Source organism: Pezoporus occidentalis, unplaced genomic scaffold (assembly GCF_034315485.1).
Source record: "Pezoporus occidentalis ecotype Australia unplaced genomic scaffold, CSIRO_AGI_Poc_V1 ctg27, whole genome shotgun sequence".
Classification (NCBI taxonomy): Eukaryota; Metazoa; Chordata; class Aves; order Psittaciformes; family Psittacidae; genus Pezoporus; species Pezoporus occidentalis.
Window position 1 is genome coordinate 9,169,244 of NW_026914611.1, and position 15,528 is coordinate 9,184,771.

Below are 15,528 nucleotides of genomic sequence, written 5' to 3' on the forward strand. Positions count from 1 at the left end.
TTCCAAGAATTATTGTGGAGTATAAAGTCATAAGAAAGGAAGAAGTCTTGAATCCTCAAATCTGGTATCCAGATATTGGGAATGGCTGCATGGTACAGTCAATTTCATAACGGGATGGAGTACCTTTTCTTACCTTCCCTTCCAGTTTGAAGTTGCAGTGTCTATTGAGAGTTCTATTTTGTTTTTCTTTTTTCTTTTTTCTAATGTGTATTTTAGGTAGTTGGATCTACCTACTTGTGTGTATGTTTAACTCTTCCATGAACTGAAACTGTGGACAGGAACTGTTGCTAAAACCCGATTCTTTGAAACTACTGCTTTAATTTACACTGCAAGTACTGAGAAGTAGCAAGTCTTACTCTCTTTAATAAAAGATTGCAAAGTTTCTGAAGATCTTTTTCTTCTTTTCCCTGTCTTTAGACAGGGTGCTGTGGTTTGCCTGCTAAGAAAGCTCCATTAGCCATTTTTCTGAAAACTTTTGTGTGTAATTCAGGAGCAAAATTTGGCATTTTTGAGATTTTTCTCTCTTTCGTTGACACAAGATATTGCTTCTGAGTGATTTCATTATGCAATACAATTTTATATTCTTGAAAATGTCGTTTTAATTTTATTTCAGTCTTCTGATTTCTGAACTTTTGGGAGCTTCTTAAAAATTTTGAAGTGAGTGTTGTTTTGCAATTTATAAACTCTATATAGAGGCCTTAAAATAATGCTATTCAGAATTTGAAGGAGCATTCAATTAGTATTCCATATACAATTCATTTTATACACTAGCGGTTTCCCCAACCTTTATTTCTAGATTTGAAAAAAGGTATTTTTAAATTAAACTAACTGAATGTTAGATAATAGTGTTCTGTCAAAATATACATAGTATATGTCTTGTTAATAGCATGTTACTGTTTCAGGTTTTGGCAGATAAACATGGTAATACCTTGTGGTTGAATGAAAGGGAGTGCTCCATTCAAAGGAGAAACCAAAAAGTTGTGGAGGAAGCACCAAGGTAAGTATACTAGACTCTTGATGCAGCTTTATAGTTACTGAAAGCACTTTAGGAAAGCTGCTTGTACAAATGGAAGCAAATTTTATTCTATTAAAAACCACAAAGAAAATAAATAAATGTTTAAGCTATATTCATTTGTCATAATGCAATTTGAATGTTGTTTTTCATGACCTTGTATAATACGGATATGTATTTTAACACTCAAATACATGTGGTATATGAGATAGCTTCCTTAATATGTCTGAGTTAATTTGCCTTTTCTTTGCCACTCAGCTTTTAGATTTAAGAGTAAAATAAAATATGGAAACAGTATTCATTTTATCACAGATACAGGTATTTGACTGTGTTATAAGCATTGTGAGAGGGCCACATAATACTTTTAATTTCTGTTTGAAATGAAGCATGAAGTATTATATTCTCTGTGCCACTTTTAGTGCCACTGATGGTAGTAAACTATAGATATAGTAAGCTATAGAAACAGTAACTCAAAAGTACTAAATAATCTTAATCCCACTGATTTCAAATAGAGCTGAGATACACTGCCGTTGTGCAAGGTATGGTCTTGCTGTGTTTTCTGTTGCATGGCATTCATCAGAGAATTTGTGTAATAAAAAAGGCATAAGGAAGTTCTGATTTTAGAAAACCATACATAGGTATATCACTGCCTGTGGGAATTCCCAGTGTAATGTGTTCACCAGCTGGGATGATTTTACCATTATTTTATAGCGCAGAACTATGTGATGCAATAATTCAGGATGTGAGGAAAAGCGCATCATTCAAATGATGTTTATTTACAGGCAGCATATAAATGAATGTTGAATTGTAGTTGTGGCACTGGCACTGTTTAGGACCTAGATTTTAAGTTATGAAACAAACCTTAAATCTAATTATACAAACCCACTAATAAATACTCAAATAGCTCTTGTTACTTCCTGGTAGTGATTGTGGGTTTCTCAGAAGCCTTATGCCTAAAGATCTTACTATGTTTTTGTTTGTGAAATGTGAATTCTTCAGGTCCTGAAACAATGTGCATGTGCATATACATATACCTAAGCACTTAGAAGACTTTTTTTCCTCAGGACTATGTGTAAAGTGCTGCCCACAACTACTGCCTGCTCATTCTCTATGCATGTGGTCAACTAAAGGGAGAGTGATGTGTCTTTCTCTTGCCAGGCAACTGTGATCAGTGTTTTCTTTCCTCAGAAATATCAGCCTTTTAACTTTCTTGGGCTTCTGTATTGGAGTTGTCAGTAAGTTTCCTCATCCCTTCCCATAACTCACATGAAAGAGTGTTCACAAGTCAATAGCTTCCAAAATTTGGCATGAAAACTCTTTCTTTCTTGTTGAATGCTTTAGACTCTGCCAGACTTTTATTGACAGCTTTGGAAGCCTTATCTGCCTTACAGCCACTTGCAGTTGGCTGCAGAATCCATTTATTTACAAAGGGTTACATGATAGTTGCAGATAAGCAGGGTACTGACTTCTGTGAGACATCGTAGAAACCCTAAAGCCTGAAGTTAGCCATTCCTGTGAGTGATGTTTCAGTTAGTGTCATTGATTAATGACTCCTGGAAACACCTTTTCTTATATGGCTGGGTGAAGGAAATATACTCCTTTTTTTTTTTTTTTCCTGTTTTAAATGGTAGCTGCCATTAAAAGTTCTGAGAGGTTGAAGCTGTTTGGGTTTTTGGTGGTGTTTTCTTTTTCTTTTTTTTTTTTCTTTTTCTTTTTAATACCTTTCAGAGGAGATTTAGGTTGGAGATAATGAAGAAATTCTTTACTGTGAGTGTGATGAGGCACTGGAACAGGCTGCTCTGAGAAGTCGTGGCTGTCCCATCCTTGGAAGTGTTCAAATGTTCAAGGGGGTTGGAACTAGATGATCTTAAGGTCCTTTCCAACCCTAACCATTCTGTGAAGCCGAGGAGATAGGAATACTATAGGGTAAAATGTTTGTTTGTCTTTTGTACAATCTAAGGCTTTCGGCTTTGGCCTCTTCTTGAGCTTCTTTTGATTTACTTTTTTGCTATCATGGTATTTTCCTAAGTGTCTAGTTTGAGAGATTGATTTTTGAGGGCCTTTTGGCTTTGAGAATAATCTCTATTATTTTCTGAAAGCTAAGTCTGCAACTGTTGAAATTACAGGATTACTTCATGTTTGAATCTCAGCAGTTGTTCTACTCTCTCTGTTCTTGGAATCACAGACAATAAGAAATGTCTGATCATCACCAGTACTTTAGTTAGTCCAGGGCAAAAGTTAGTGCTATGCAAAAATTCCAGAGATTTACAGTAATTTTCTTTGCTTCTAGCTTCACACCTCTTTGGAAGATGCTGTTGGCTTCTCATTTCACCACAAAGGCTGAAAGTTGCATAGAGAAGCTGTGGCTGCCCCATCCCTGGAAGTGTTCAAGGCCAGGTTGGATGGGACTTTGAATAACCTGGTCTAGTGGAAGGTGTTGAAACTAGGGGTTGGAACTAGATGATCTTTAAGGTCCCTTCCAACGCGAAACCATTCTATGATTTTCTATCACTCTGTCTAGAAATCCTTGAAGGATTTGGGGTTAAGAGAAACAGCAAGCTTGTTCTGTTTGTGACTGTGTATGTGATTCATAGGTGGCCAGTTTAGATTTAGGGTCAAAACTGTGTTCTCAAATACTTTAACATATTTTTACTTGTGTTGTTGTAGTAATTAATAGGTATCTCGGAGAATGTTTTTTGTAGATAAGTAATTTTTTTGAATAAACAATATGCCTAACTATTTCTTGAGAGCAGATAGGCTGACCTTGACGTTTAGAAACTGAAAGTACTGTTCTCTGCCAGTATAGTGGTATCTTCAGAGGAAGCGTAGATGTTACTGAATTTTATTGTATTTTTTTTAACCTGGGCAGTAAATTTCCACTGACAGTGTAACTGTACTTTTCAAATTCTTAACCTTATCTGTAAGTGAAGGTGATGGAAGTACTTTGTGAAACATTATCTGATGGGTAGAAGTGGGGAGGTAACATTTCGCCCATTTGGTTCATCTCTGGCTGTAGAAACAATGGCACAAACCAATTGTATTTCCTTTGATCAAATTTGCAATAGCTTGATGAATATCTTATGAGTTAAGTGTCAGCTGTGATCTTATATTTTCTCTTCGGTGCTTTTATCTTGTGAATCTTTTTTATTTCGTAGCCTTCATGCTGCCACGGGAGCTATTTGGTTGAAAGAAAAACAGGTGTATATGTGAGAAAAAGATTGGAAATCAGGTTTAAAATGCTGTGTTTTCACAAGTGATGCCTAATGAGATTGGACAAGAGTTATTTCAGTTGTAAAAGATGCATTGTTAGAGAAGGGAGAAACAATGTATATGAAAGATAAAGTGGTGGAGGGGAATAAGAAAGCTTTGATTAATTAACCTAGATGATTGCAGGGATGATCCAGTCATTTTAGAGCATAAAGCTTAACCACGTGGCAGAGATCAAGTTTAGCAGTGTGACACCTCTGTTCCATTCTTTGGCTACAGCAGGAGGTGAACAGAGAGATTTCAGACCTACATTTAACAAACATAGTGAGGACACCACTGTAATAAAGGGGAGTAACTGTCTTTCATCTCTATAAGAAGTAATGATGGTTATTCTAGAAATAGAACATGAAGCCGATACTGAAAAGCTTCTGTTCTTCATAAGCCACTCATTGACCTTTCATGATCAAAGCCTTGCAGAAACCCCACATTGAATTATAGATTGTTGATTTTGTGTAATGTATTATCCTCTTATTGAATCAAAATAAGAAATATGAAACTCTTTTACATTACCAGTGCCTACTTTTGGCAGGTGCGACATAGTTTTGCATGTCTTCTGTTTTTCCCTTCAATCTGGTGTAGGATCTGGGAGCTTTCTTTGGATCAGACTTGACTTTGTTTTCCTGTTGATCCAGCCTGCCCTGCTGTCTGTCAGAATCTGCCTGTGTCAGCACTGGAAGGATGGAGGTGCAAAGTAGCACTTTTGCCATGAAGAAAAGAATTCTATCCTAGTTTGCCTAGATATTTCCTCACTTTTTGTGTCATGTCAAATATGATTTGTTGTGGCAGCAGTCTCTTAGCTCTTCTGTGAGTTCAGGTCTCAGTGAAAACCACCATAGCAAGTACTGAAAGATAAGTCCTGACCCAGGACTGGCTTCTATGTGAGTGTAGTCCTGGGCCCCAGATGGAGCTTCATTGACTTTGATGTCACATTGACCTACACTTCAGGTTGGTGGAGGCTGCTGATTGCTGCTTTGCAGAATTAGGACCCACTGTTAAAGACACCTCAAGAAATAGGTAACATTTGTTACTTTAGTTTTAAACCATAACATAGAGACAGGGTAGAATTGATTCCTATTCCCTTACAAAAGTACTTTTAAAATGATAACTGAGTTATATGCCGAATGTGCATCACCACTGAAATATAATAAGCGTATTTATGAGCTTATGTAAGATGAACTACATGTTGTCTTTCATTGAAGGTCAGTGTATCAGGGTGAGGAGCAACAAGTTTCACAGCTTTGATGGAAAGCCACAGAAATTTCTCTAGCTCTAAATTAACAATCTGCATAGGTTAGTTTGAATTTATAGGACAGAGGAGACCAACCTGAGTCTTTTGATTCACTGGACCAGTGGAAGGGGCATGTTGCACTTCTAGAATAAGAAGATCTGGTATTTGGGCGGTGCTCACAGGGGCCTCTGAGGTGGTAGCCGAGCTGCATTTTGGGTGCTTTTGAGTGTGTCCAGGATGTGTGGAATGGAGTGAATTGCAGTTAACAAACATGGATAACTACTCTTCAGGTTATGGGTAAAGCTGAGAGAAGAAATGCAGGATATTAAGGTTTAAGTCATGATGGTGTTGATAGTGTTTTAGTTAAATATTATGGATGCCCAAATTTTTTTCATTGCAATCTCACATAAGAAGCCTGAATAAATACTTCATTATTTTCTAAAACTTCTTTATTGCTTAAAATATCAGTAAATGTCCATGCTGTTTTAATTCAGTCAGAAAACAAATTCCCCTTAGACCTCCTGTCTTGTATTTTGGCACTGATATTTCCATTGGATGGATTTTTTAGTTACAGGGTTGTGTGTTTTTTTTTTTCCCAAAAATCTATGCTTTCTAAAGTATCATGAATTTGTATGTATTTATTTTCATTTAACTTGCATTATTATAAATCTCAGTGTTCTAAAAAAGTTGTGTTCTGTTATATTTTAGAGAATACTGTTATTTGCCCTGAATTTCCTGTACATTGCAAAGCATGCAGTATAGCTATTTAGTAGTAATATAAATGTAAAGGCATCCATTTGACAGTTTTGACGTGTTCCTAACTTTAATAATGATGCTGGCCTCTTTTGATGGTAGTTTAAGCAGAAGATTAAATGATTTAATTATTATTTTTTTTAACTAAAAAAAGGCATTCTTTCTGTATCATAGCACTTTCCTAGACCCTGAAACTCGAAGAGCAATGGGAGAGCAAGCAGTAGCTCTTGCCAAAGCAGTAAAATATTCCTCTGCTGGAACAGTAGAATTCCTTGTGGACTCCAGTAAGAATTTCTACTTCTTGGAAATGAATACTAGACTTCAGGTAAGAAAAACAGCTCTTCAGATTCAGAAAAGTGTTATTTTAAAAAACAGAACATAACCTCCTTCCATAGTTAGGGGTCTGCTCCTGCAAAGACTTAAACGTAACTAACTTGACGCATGTGAATACTTCCCACTGAACTTAAAAGATCTACTCACTTAAATAAGCCTGCATATACAAGACTTTGCAGCAGTGAGCCCTTGCACAGCACTCAAGTAAGCATTCAGAGCTTTTCCTCTTTGTTACCCTTGACCTAAAGACCTTGCAAGAGGTCACTGTTAAGTGCCACTGTGAGTTCACAGTAAGTGGCTAGCCACTGTGCTCTGATGCTTTTCCCCACTGGTCCCTGAAGTTTCTTTTTTATTTTTTATACTTTGATGGTTGCTTGCTGAGTTTCTCTAGGAGGGTGATTAAAACTATATGCGTGCATCAGCAATAAACCCCACCAGCAATCTGCATATGATTGAAGCTATGACTGGAATGCATCTGTGTAAAAAGCATGCTGACATGGTGTAGGATTTTTGTAACAGCGTGTGAAGTCAGTACTAGATGTTATAATGTACACTGCCAATGAATGGATAAGCAGTGTTTTATGGAAAAAACCCTCTACCTCTTATTTGACTGTTATAATGAATTTCTGGTCATAATCTAAGAAAACGGGCATATAACTTGAAGTCTGGTTATCATTCTCAAAGACAGGAAGACAGTTCTTCTTGTAAGCATGTATATTCGATTGTCCTTATTCTCCTTTGCTCATTTCATTAAATAATGACAGAAATGTGGAATCAAGCACCAAAGTGAATAGCTGCTTATTCTGTTTTGGCTACATTTTCTTTGGGACGTATTCTGCCTGCTGCTTTTACATGTGGGCAGGGATAGAGCATAAAGAGATCCTCTGACATCTTTGTATGACTTTGTATAATGGCTGGGTAAATTTATGCTTTGGGTAAAGAAGTGAGAGAAGATTTGGGGGTGTTGCAGTCCTCCCCTGTGCTAGGGGAGGACTGCTGGTAAAATTTGCCTTGCCTTGCCAGGCAGCAGTGTTTTTAGAATTACTCATGACAGTTATATTTCACATGCTTTTGCTAGAAGTTTCCTAAGTACAATCTGCTCTACCTGAGATTCAGTTAGAAGGTTCTGGTTAATGGCAATGTATAGTTCATTAAAATGTGATGAAGAATTTCTGTCTCTTTGGTCATAATTTACACTTTTCTCAATCTTGTTTTTGAGAGAATGCTTCTTAATGCCTCTCCATGTTATTGCTCGCATAGAAGAAAATGAACGTGTGATTTTGTGCATAGCCCTCTGGAAGTTCAGAAACATTTCCTTGCTATCCTTGTAGTATATTATTGTCCATCAATTCCTAAATATAATTAGGGATGAAGTATCCATGAAGTCCTTTCTGTAATTTGTTTTCAAGATGTTATCTTTGCTGTTTTGTGGTGTCTTCCCCCTGCAGTGCCTAGTGGTACATGTTCAAAGTCCCAGACAATAAACTTGCTTGATTGTAGAGGTCTCCACATATGCAGTAAGAAAGCTTTCACAGTTCCATCTTTAAGGACTTTAAAGACTCCTTTTGAAAGATAGCCTAAGCCTAAGTTTGACAGTCCCCTGTAACAGCAGACTCATTCTTTGCAACCCTCAAAGAAATTTACTAATCTTAAATTACAGTACTTGTGCAGATATTCTCTAATTCCTCTATCCTGACTGTGTATTGTCTCTAATTAGCATTTCAGTTTGAGGCTGGAGAGTAGTAATTTTCTCTGATTCTTCCCCAGGTTTACACGATCGATCTGTCACTTCTCCCAGGTCTCAAGCTTTACTTTCTGTTCAGCTAACAGTTATACAACTAACATCTCATACTAGCTCCCTTCCATTAAGAGCCAAACATAGAAACTAATGAGGCTCATCAAGGTTTAACTTCAGAACCAGGGGAGTCTACAGATGTCCCTGTATTGCTTCAGCCTTTTTTAACTTTTGCATTTCCTAGCTGTGAACAGTGGCTAACAGGCTCCCTTGCCCTGTTTTTGCTGAACACTCCGCAGTTGGAAGAACTTGCCCAAATGATGGGTACCTGGTCCATAAATAATGCTACTAAGCTCTTTTTCAGTGTGCATTACAGACAGAGCTACTGTCAGCATCATCAGAACATGTCTACTATATTATGCAATTTCCCATGTGTGTTTCAATGTTTCAGCAATCTCTAATCAGATCACTGTAGCCTTTTTACTTCAGAATACGCTTGTGTAAAGGGAACTAAACTGTACCCAGTACATTTCACTGCCTGCTGATTTCTTCGTCCCTCCCTTTGGTCTATCTGTCAGATGTCTTCCAGTGTTTTTTGTAACTAATTTTGCGGTAATTGAGACTTGTATTATTACTTGGCTGTCTTTTTAGGGAACTCTTTGGGAATATACCTTTTCTGCTGTATAGTCCTGCAAAGAAGTATAAATTGCACCTTACAGGAAGTTCATATTTTATTTAATTTTTGTGTTAAGTGTTGCTGCAATCCAGTGTGAGATTGGAAAGCACAAAAAGGTTGTTGAATCAACTCCATTGTGTCTCTTGTATGCTACACAAATCTGTTTCAGATGTTTCACTCTCTCAAGTGATTCAGCTAGAATGATTTATTCTTTGCTGTTGGCAATGTTCTTTTTGTTCTATCTGCTTTTCTGACATTTTTCAGAGGCTAGCTGGTAAGTATGAGACACAAGATCGGATAATTGCATAGAAAAACTAGTTATTCTTACTTTCCACAGGAAAATGTAGAGATGTATGCCCTAGCAGCTACAAGAGAATTTCTGTATGTTGTCATTTAGGGCACTTTTGGTTTTCAGGCAGCTACTACTATTCAGATCGCTGAGGCAGACCACATGTTGAATTTCTAATTCTTTATAGCTGCTGTGGTGTGCTTTGTGTTACCTAGTTGTCATTAGCTGTTTCAAGGGCATAGTCCAAAATAGCCAAATAAGAGCTTTGACATAAAAATGTCTGAATGTTTAGATTGATAGCTTTTCTAACTTTCAAATTGTGTCAACATCTCCTTATCATGCTGCCGTCAGAAGTGCTGGCTTTCGCTAGGAAAGTGTCTTCTGCTTTTCACTGGAAGATGAGAAATACTTCTCTTTGACTTGATAGAAAGAGAGTCTACCTCCTGTAAATAAAGAATATCTGTTAATGTATGGGTGTGTGGTGTGGCTAAGCTCAGTGCATATGAATCAGTTAGTAACAGCAAAGGGTAAATATCACATACTCTGGAATCCTGTAGTATCTGTAGATGAGAAGCATCCGTCATTGGCTTGAGAAGAACTGAACTACAAGGAGCAGTGTGAGGAGAGCACTCACCTTGAATGCAGTTTGTACATTTGTGTTTCAGGTCTGTTCCCAACCCTGTGTCTCCCCCCATGGGTTGTGCAAATTAAGTAACAAGTGAACACTCCCTCTTCAAAACATGACCAAATTTGCTTAGAGTGATCCTATTGAAAACATCATTTGTATAGACTGTATTCAGCACAGTGGAATTGAGAAATACGGTAATTTGAGTAGCAGCGTGTTTTCTCCCATGTGACAGTTTGAATGTTTTTGTCATAACTTTTTAGGGAATAAAAGTTAATTTTGTGGAATATTTTGTCAACCTGTAAAAGATTTATTGAAAGCAAGTGGCATATCTGTATGTTTTTATTTTACAGTTGTAGTGAGAGAATTTATTTTATAGAAATGTTTTCAAGTTCTTTTAAAGTAACTTGATTCTAAGGCATAAGGCAAATGTAAATAAACTTCCATACACCCATAATACATTGCCCAGTGTTAAGATATGTTGTTCACCACTTTCAATGTTTTCGTCAGATTTTACTGACCCCTGGAAAATGATATATTCCAGAGCTTTGTCTTTGTGCAGAACTGGAAGTGTAAAAGACGGAGAATTATTACGTGCAATATATCTCTTTCTACCTTCCTTTTCGTCTGTTTGTCCACTCATGAAAGTAATAAAGAGCATGGTTGGGAAATGTCTAGGAATATGTAGAAATCCAGCTGGTGATTGTTTGGAGCTTCACTGCTTATAAACTCCTGGTTCTAACAGTTTCTTAATGGTATCTATATTCTGTTGCACATCATTAGGCAGCACCTGCTACATGTTTGCTCAGTGAAGGAGAGAAGTGCTGGAAAATTCTGCAGCTGCACTATATAAACAGCACTGGCAAAATACAAAGTGATGAGCTGAGTCTGGATTGCCGTCTAAAACCACAGAGAGGTGCTGACTTTGGTATCCATAGCAAACCCATGGGACAGCAAGAGGTAGTTTTGCTGTCTGGGTGTGTGTAGCTGCCTAGAGGATGAACTGTGGTAGGTGAGCTTGAGTGTGGGAGCAGTGAAAGGGGCTGTCAGGAGGCAGAGGAGCAGATTTCTGCTGAGTCTGAATGGAGAGATTTCAAAGTAAAGTCTCAAGTGACTGTTTCTGCTGTTTGCTGAGACTCTTCATATTTCTTAATACTGGAATTGTGTTTTACTGTGACACTTTGCTTCAGTCATTTTAAGTAGGCTAACAAACAGTGTCAGATGGTAAAGACTTTCAATTGCCGCTAACCTGGGCTGAATTTGAACTACTGACCTAGAGGTGAAAGGTCTCTTATCCCATTACCAATCCCCTAAGCCCACCAGAATCCATTCTGCACACAGTTTATACCAGCTGTTCATGGCCATTTTTAGAACCGAAAGAAAAGGTGATTTTGCTGCCAAACAACACTTCTCCACACAAGAGGGTCAGCCGACAACAGTTAACCAGATTTTTGCCACATTCTTGCCTCCTAATGCAACTTCCATTATGTAGCTACTGGTTGTCTGCTTTTCAGGCTTCCCAAAAGAACTACAGAAAAGCATTGCTAATTGTTGTTGACAGAAGAGAACAACATTGTTTGTGTAAGTCATTGAATGTGAAAGATGCCATTAACAGTGCTGCCAGGGCATAGAGCGATATCTTAGAGACGATACCACATAACTATCATAAAATACTATTTATAAAGTAGAGAAAAAGGAGGCTCCCCTTCATTTTTAATAAGTAGAGGAACAAAAGATCTTGAAAGGGCGCAATAGTTTCTTTCCTCTGGTGAATTTGATGTAAAGCAAACCAAGATTGGCTGCAGTGTGACCAGAACCATCTTGAACAAAGTACGCTGAGAGGGCTTTAATACTGCTGCTAAATACAGTGAAAGCAGGGATTGCATCTTTAGGAAAGACAGTGTAGGTCTTGTGGGTACAAATTTATTTATATTGTGGAGTATGTAGTGGAAACGAAATTATGTAGAATTACTGAATTGTGAGATTGTTTTTTTGAAGTGTGTTTATTGAGAAAGTTATGTTGAAATTGTGAGCTAAATAATTTGTTGATATAAAGTGTGTGCTGTTCGTTTAAAACACAGAGAAGACAGGCTCAGTATTCATAGGCTATGTAAGTGTTTTCTTACCCGTGTCTGTCCAGTGTGATAAAGAAAAAAAATCCTTGCAAATTAAAATTGAGAAAACTGAATTAATGATTATTGGAAGATAAATTCCTATGAGGAAGTAGATTACATTTCTTTTCAGAGTTATTATATGCTATGATTAAAAAATTAGTTGGGACCAAATGTCTATACATTAATCTTTATTTCTATAGCATCTTACAGAGGAAACAACAGAAGTCTATCTGAGCATCTTAGTTGGTGGAAAGTTTTTGTAGTTCTGGTTGAACTCAGTTCTTTGATCACACACTGATAAATAAGAAAATAAACAGCAACTGGTATGGCATGCTGTGTCTATGGAAAAGGACAACACAAGGGATTGCCTGTTACATATTCCTGTGTGCTCTCTGTTCATTCTATGCATTATTCCAACCGTTGTCTGTTCTCCAGCAGCCTTTCTGAAAAGCTGTTTTTCCTGTGTGCTCCCAAACCCCATATACACATGAACTCTTTTGCAGAAACAAGATGTGACCCCAGAGTACTCCTGCGCATAGTAGTCAGGAAGCTGGCATGCCTGAAGAGCAGAACACGTGTGCACCTCTGTGGCTGTTCAGTTCACCGAAATAGAAACCAGACTTACTGGAGTAAAGGGGGTTGAGGAGCATCTGTAAGTTGGTGGGTTTGGGTCAATTGATACTGGATTTGGCTGCAGCAGAAAAGCCTGTGGGACTCCAGGTGAATCATGTTTCCTGGACACTGAGGTGTATGTTGAAAGTTAGTTTTGAGATTATTTATCTGAATGTAAAGGAGTATCTGACACCAGCTAGGGACTTACAGTAGTAGGAGTGACACAGGCTATAGTTTTAAGTCTACTGAAATTCAGATTTTCTTGGCCACTGTAGTCTGCTTGAATGCGCCAAATCGTGAGTAACTTGATGCCTTATGCACACAGGGGCAAGAGAGTGATTTGTGAGAGTATCCAGAAGTGTTTGCTATTAGATCTGAGTACCTTGATGGTCTTGGGAAAAATGCATCCTGGAATGATTCCCCTGAATATAAGGGGAATATAAGTCATTGCTAATTTAACTCTTATCTCCAACTATTCGTAAAAACTGCATGACTGTTTTTGTAGCTGTGGATAAACCCTAGTATGGTAAAGTTTTAAGAGTGTTGGCAGTCACAGAACAGGAGGAGAACTAGCAGCTTCTCCATGCTGTTCGGGACGTGGATGATAACTGGACTGCGATGTTGGCAGGTTCCCCTAGCTCTTTTGTACCTGCTTCACCATGTATTATTAGTTACTATTTTCTCGTGGGCTTTGCCACTAGTGTCTCTTGCTGTACAAACTGGAAGAGGTTAGGGAAGCAAAACTACTTTTAATACACACAGTGAATCTAACTGCTGTGAGATGTCTGTAGAAGAGCAGGACCCATATGAAGGGGCAGCACTTTACCATGTATAGATGTTGCTAGCTATAATGGGTATGGCTTTGTAGACTTGAAAGCAGGAATATAAGTGGTATTTTTTAGGGGAAGAGGTGTGCGTATATCACAGAAGATGGGGAGTAAGACTTTTTAAAGGTGATGCGTATCATACTTAAATGTGTTGAAATGATGACTCGTTATAAATTGTGTATGACCGGACTTTGGTGTAAGTAAAGGAGCTAGTAGTGAAGGTGATCCTTTTGGCAGCTAACTAACTGGGAGGTATTGCTGATCAATTTTTCTGCTTGACCTGTTGAGAATAAGTTACAGCTGTTTTGATGATATAGCTATGATCCTTAGATTGCTTGCTGCAGACATGTCTGGTTTTGCCTTTTGTGTTAAGGACAGACGCAAATGTGTGAATTTACCCACTATCTCGTAACCATACGAACATTGGCTCTTACCTTATTGACTAGGGCTTCATTGGCAAGATCTTGGATCAGCTGACTACAAAACTGAGTATGACTGTAGTCAGCTGACTGCAACATTGAGGTGCTGATCAACTGAGAGGGATTCAGCTCTTGTTTGTGGGCATACTTGCATTCACCTCTAAAAATTCAGTCCTTGACTTACCATCTATAAAATGGCAAGTAAAGGCTGCTGATTGAGAAGACATATAGCATAAAGTTAATAGAAGAAAATACATCAGGCAGGCAAACCAAGAGTAACGTCTGAAGTAGAAGGCTGAAAAGTAAAAAAGTGTTTAAAGCCTAGCCTTTAATAGTAATTTAAAAAAAATTACAGTTATGTTAGTCAAATAGCTGAAACAGTTATTGCAAAGCTTTTGCAAGTAGGGGATGATGATGTCTGTGTGCTTTTTTGTGGGGGAGGGGAGAGAGAAGAGGGGGTCTAATCTTTTAGCTTTTCCTACTCCTGTTCTTCCTTGCTTTGGAAAAGGTTAGAGTTTTAATTTCAGATCCTGCATGTATCTCTCTGTTGGGTGGATTCTTGTACCTCCAAAACCCCATTTCAGAGTGTTTGTTTGACCAGGTTATGGCATTGCTGCTTGATTAAAGCCCTTTTGCACTGTACACCAAAGCATATTGTGACTATTGCTTAAAATACTGACCCCTCCTGCTCCCTCCTTGCCAAAAGAAAATGGCGAAAACATGTGCAATTTGGTCCACACACCTCACTGAAAGGTTAAATTTACAAATAAGTTAACCAGGATTTCAAGGTTAAAATTCTTCTCTACCCCATTTTGGTTATCTTATGGTCTTAATGTATACTAAAATGCATTCAAAATGTATTTGGTACCCCCAAATTAGTGGTATGATTGGTACTGTCTACATTATGCCTAAACAGCACTTGCTGAAGTGCAGTCCTGAAAGAAAGCAAAACAACTTCTTACCCCTAAGAAAACCTCAAAAAAAATTCCTCATTGTATTTTCTGAATGCTGTTTTATGTGCAGACACAAAGGGAGTATTTTGAAGAAACAGCAGAAAATATTGACCAAGTCAAAGATCTGTACTGAAGAATGGATTAAATAAATGTTTGTGAGTCGTAAGAACCGAACAACAAAAATATTTTTCTTTCCAGAAACATTCCATCCTATTTTGATCATCAACAATAAAGCTGAAAACAACAATGAAGCTATTGAATCTGGAATGCCAATTGCTATCCAAGATAAATGACAGTATAACTAAATAATGCAAATGTCTTTGTAATAAAAAGAAAAAAAAAAGAAAGATGTTGTAATTTAATTATCTGGAATGTTAGTATTCCAGATGTGTTCTAAACTCAAAGGTAATTTTTTAAAACTTGAATTCCAAAATAAGAGAGTAAGTTCTGTTGTCCAAACAGGAATGTGTGATAAGTAACTTAGGGAGCTTTAATAGAAACTTCAAGTCTTAATAGAAATTGAATTGCTTCGATTTAACACTGCAGGATAGATACTAAGATGTTCCATAGATTCTTGAAATACTATTATTAAGCTTGACATGCTGGAGAATATCTTGTGTTAGGTAGACTCAAGATTGAATCCCAAAGGTACATCTTAAACTGTATAATCAAATTCCCATTTCAG

At 37.5% G+C, this 15,528-nt stretch overlaps 1 protein-coding gene across 6 annotated transcripts in view; it reads left to right on the plus strand.

Moving 5' to 3' along the window:
• PCCA (propionyl-CoA carboxylase subunit alpha) overlaps positions 1–15,528 on the plus strand; it is a 277,319-nt gene that overhangs the window by 96,443 nt on the left and 165,348 nt on the right. For 5 of the 6 annotated variants that reach the window (XR_009965971.1, XM_062624686.1, XM_062624685.1 and 2 more), the window contains 2 exons: positions 903–997; positions 6,435–6,585. Coding sequence is in view for 5 of the 6 variants with exons in the window: in XM_062624686.1 (XP_062480670.1) it covers positions 903–997; positions 6,435–6,585 (246 nt within the window). In the remaining variant the exon portion in view is untranslated. Of the gene's footprint in view, positions 1–902; positions 998–5,045; positions 5,805–6,434; positions 6,586–15,528 lie in introns of those variants that run through there. The other variant, XM_062624689.1, reaches the window with a different exon arrangement.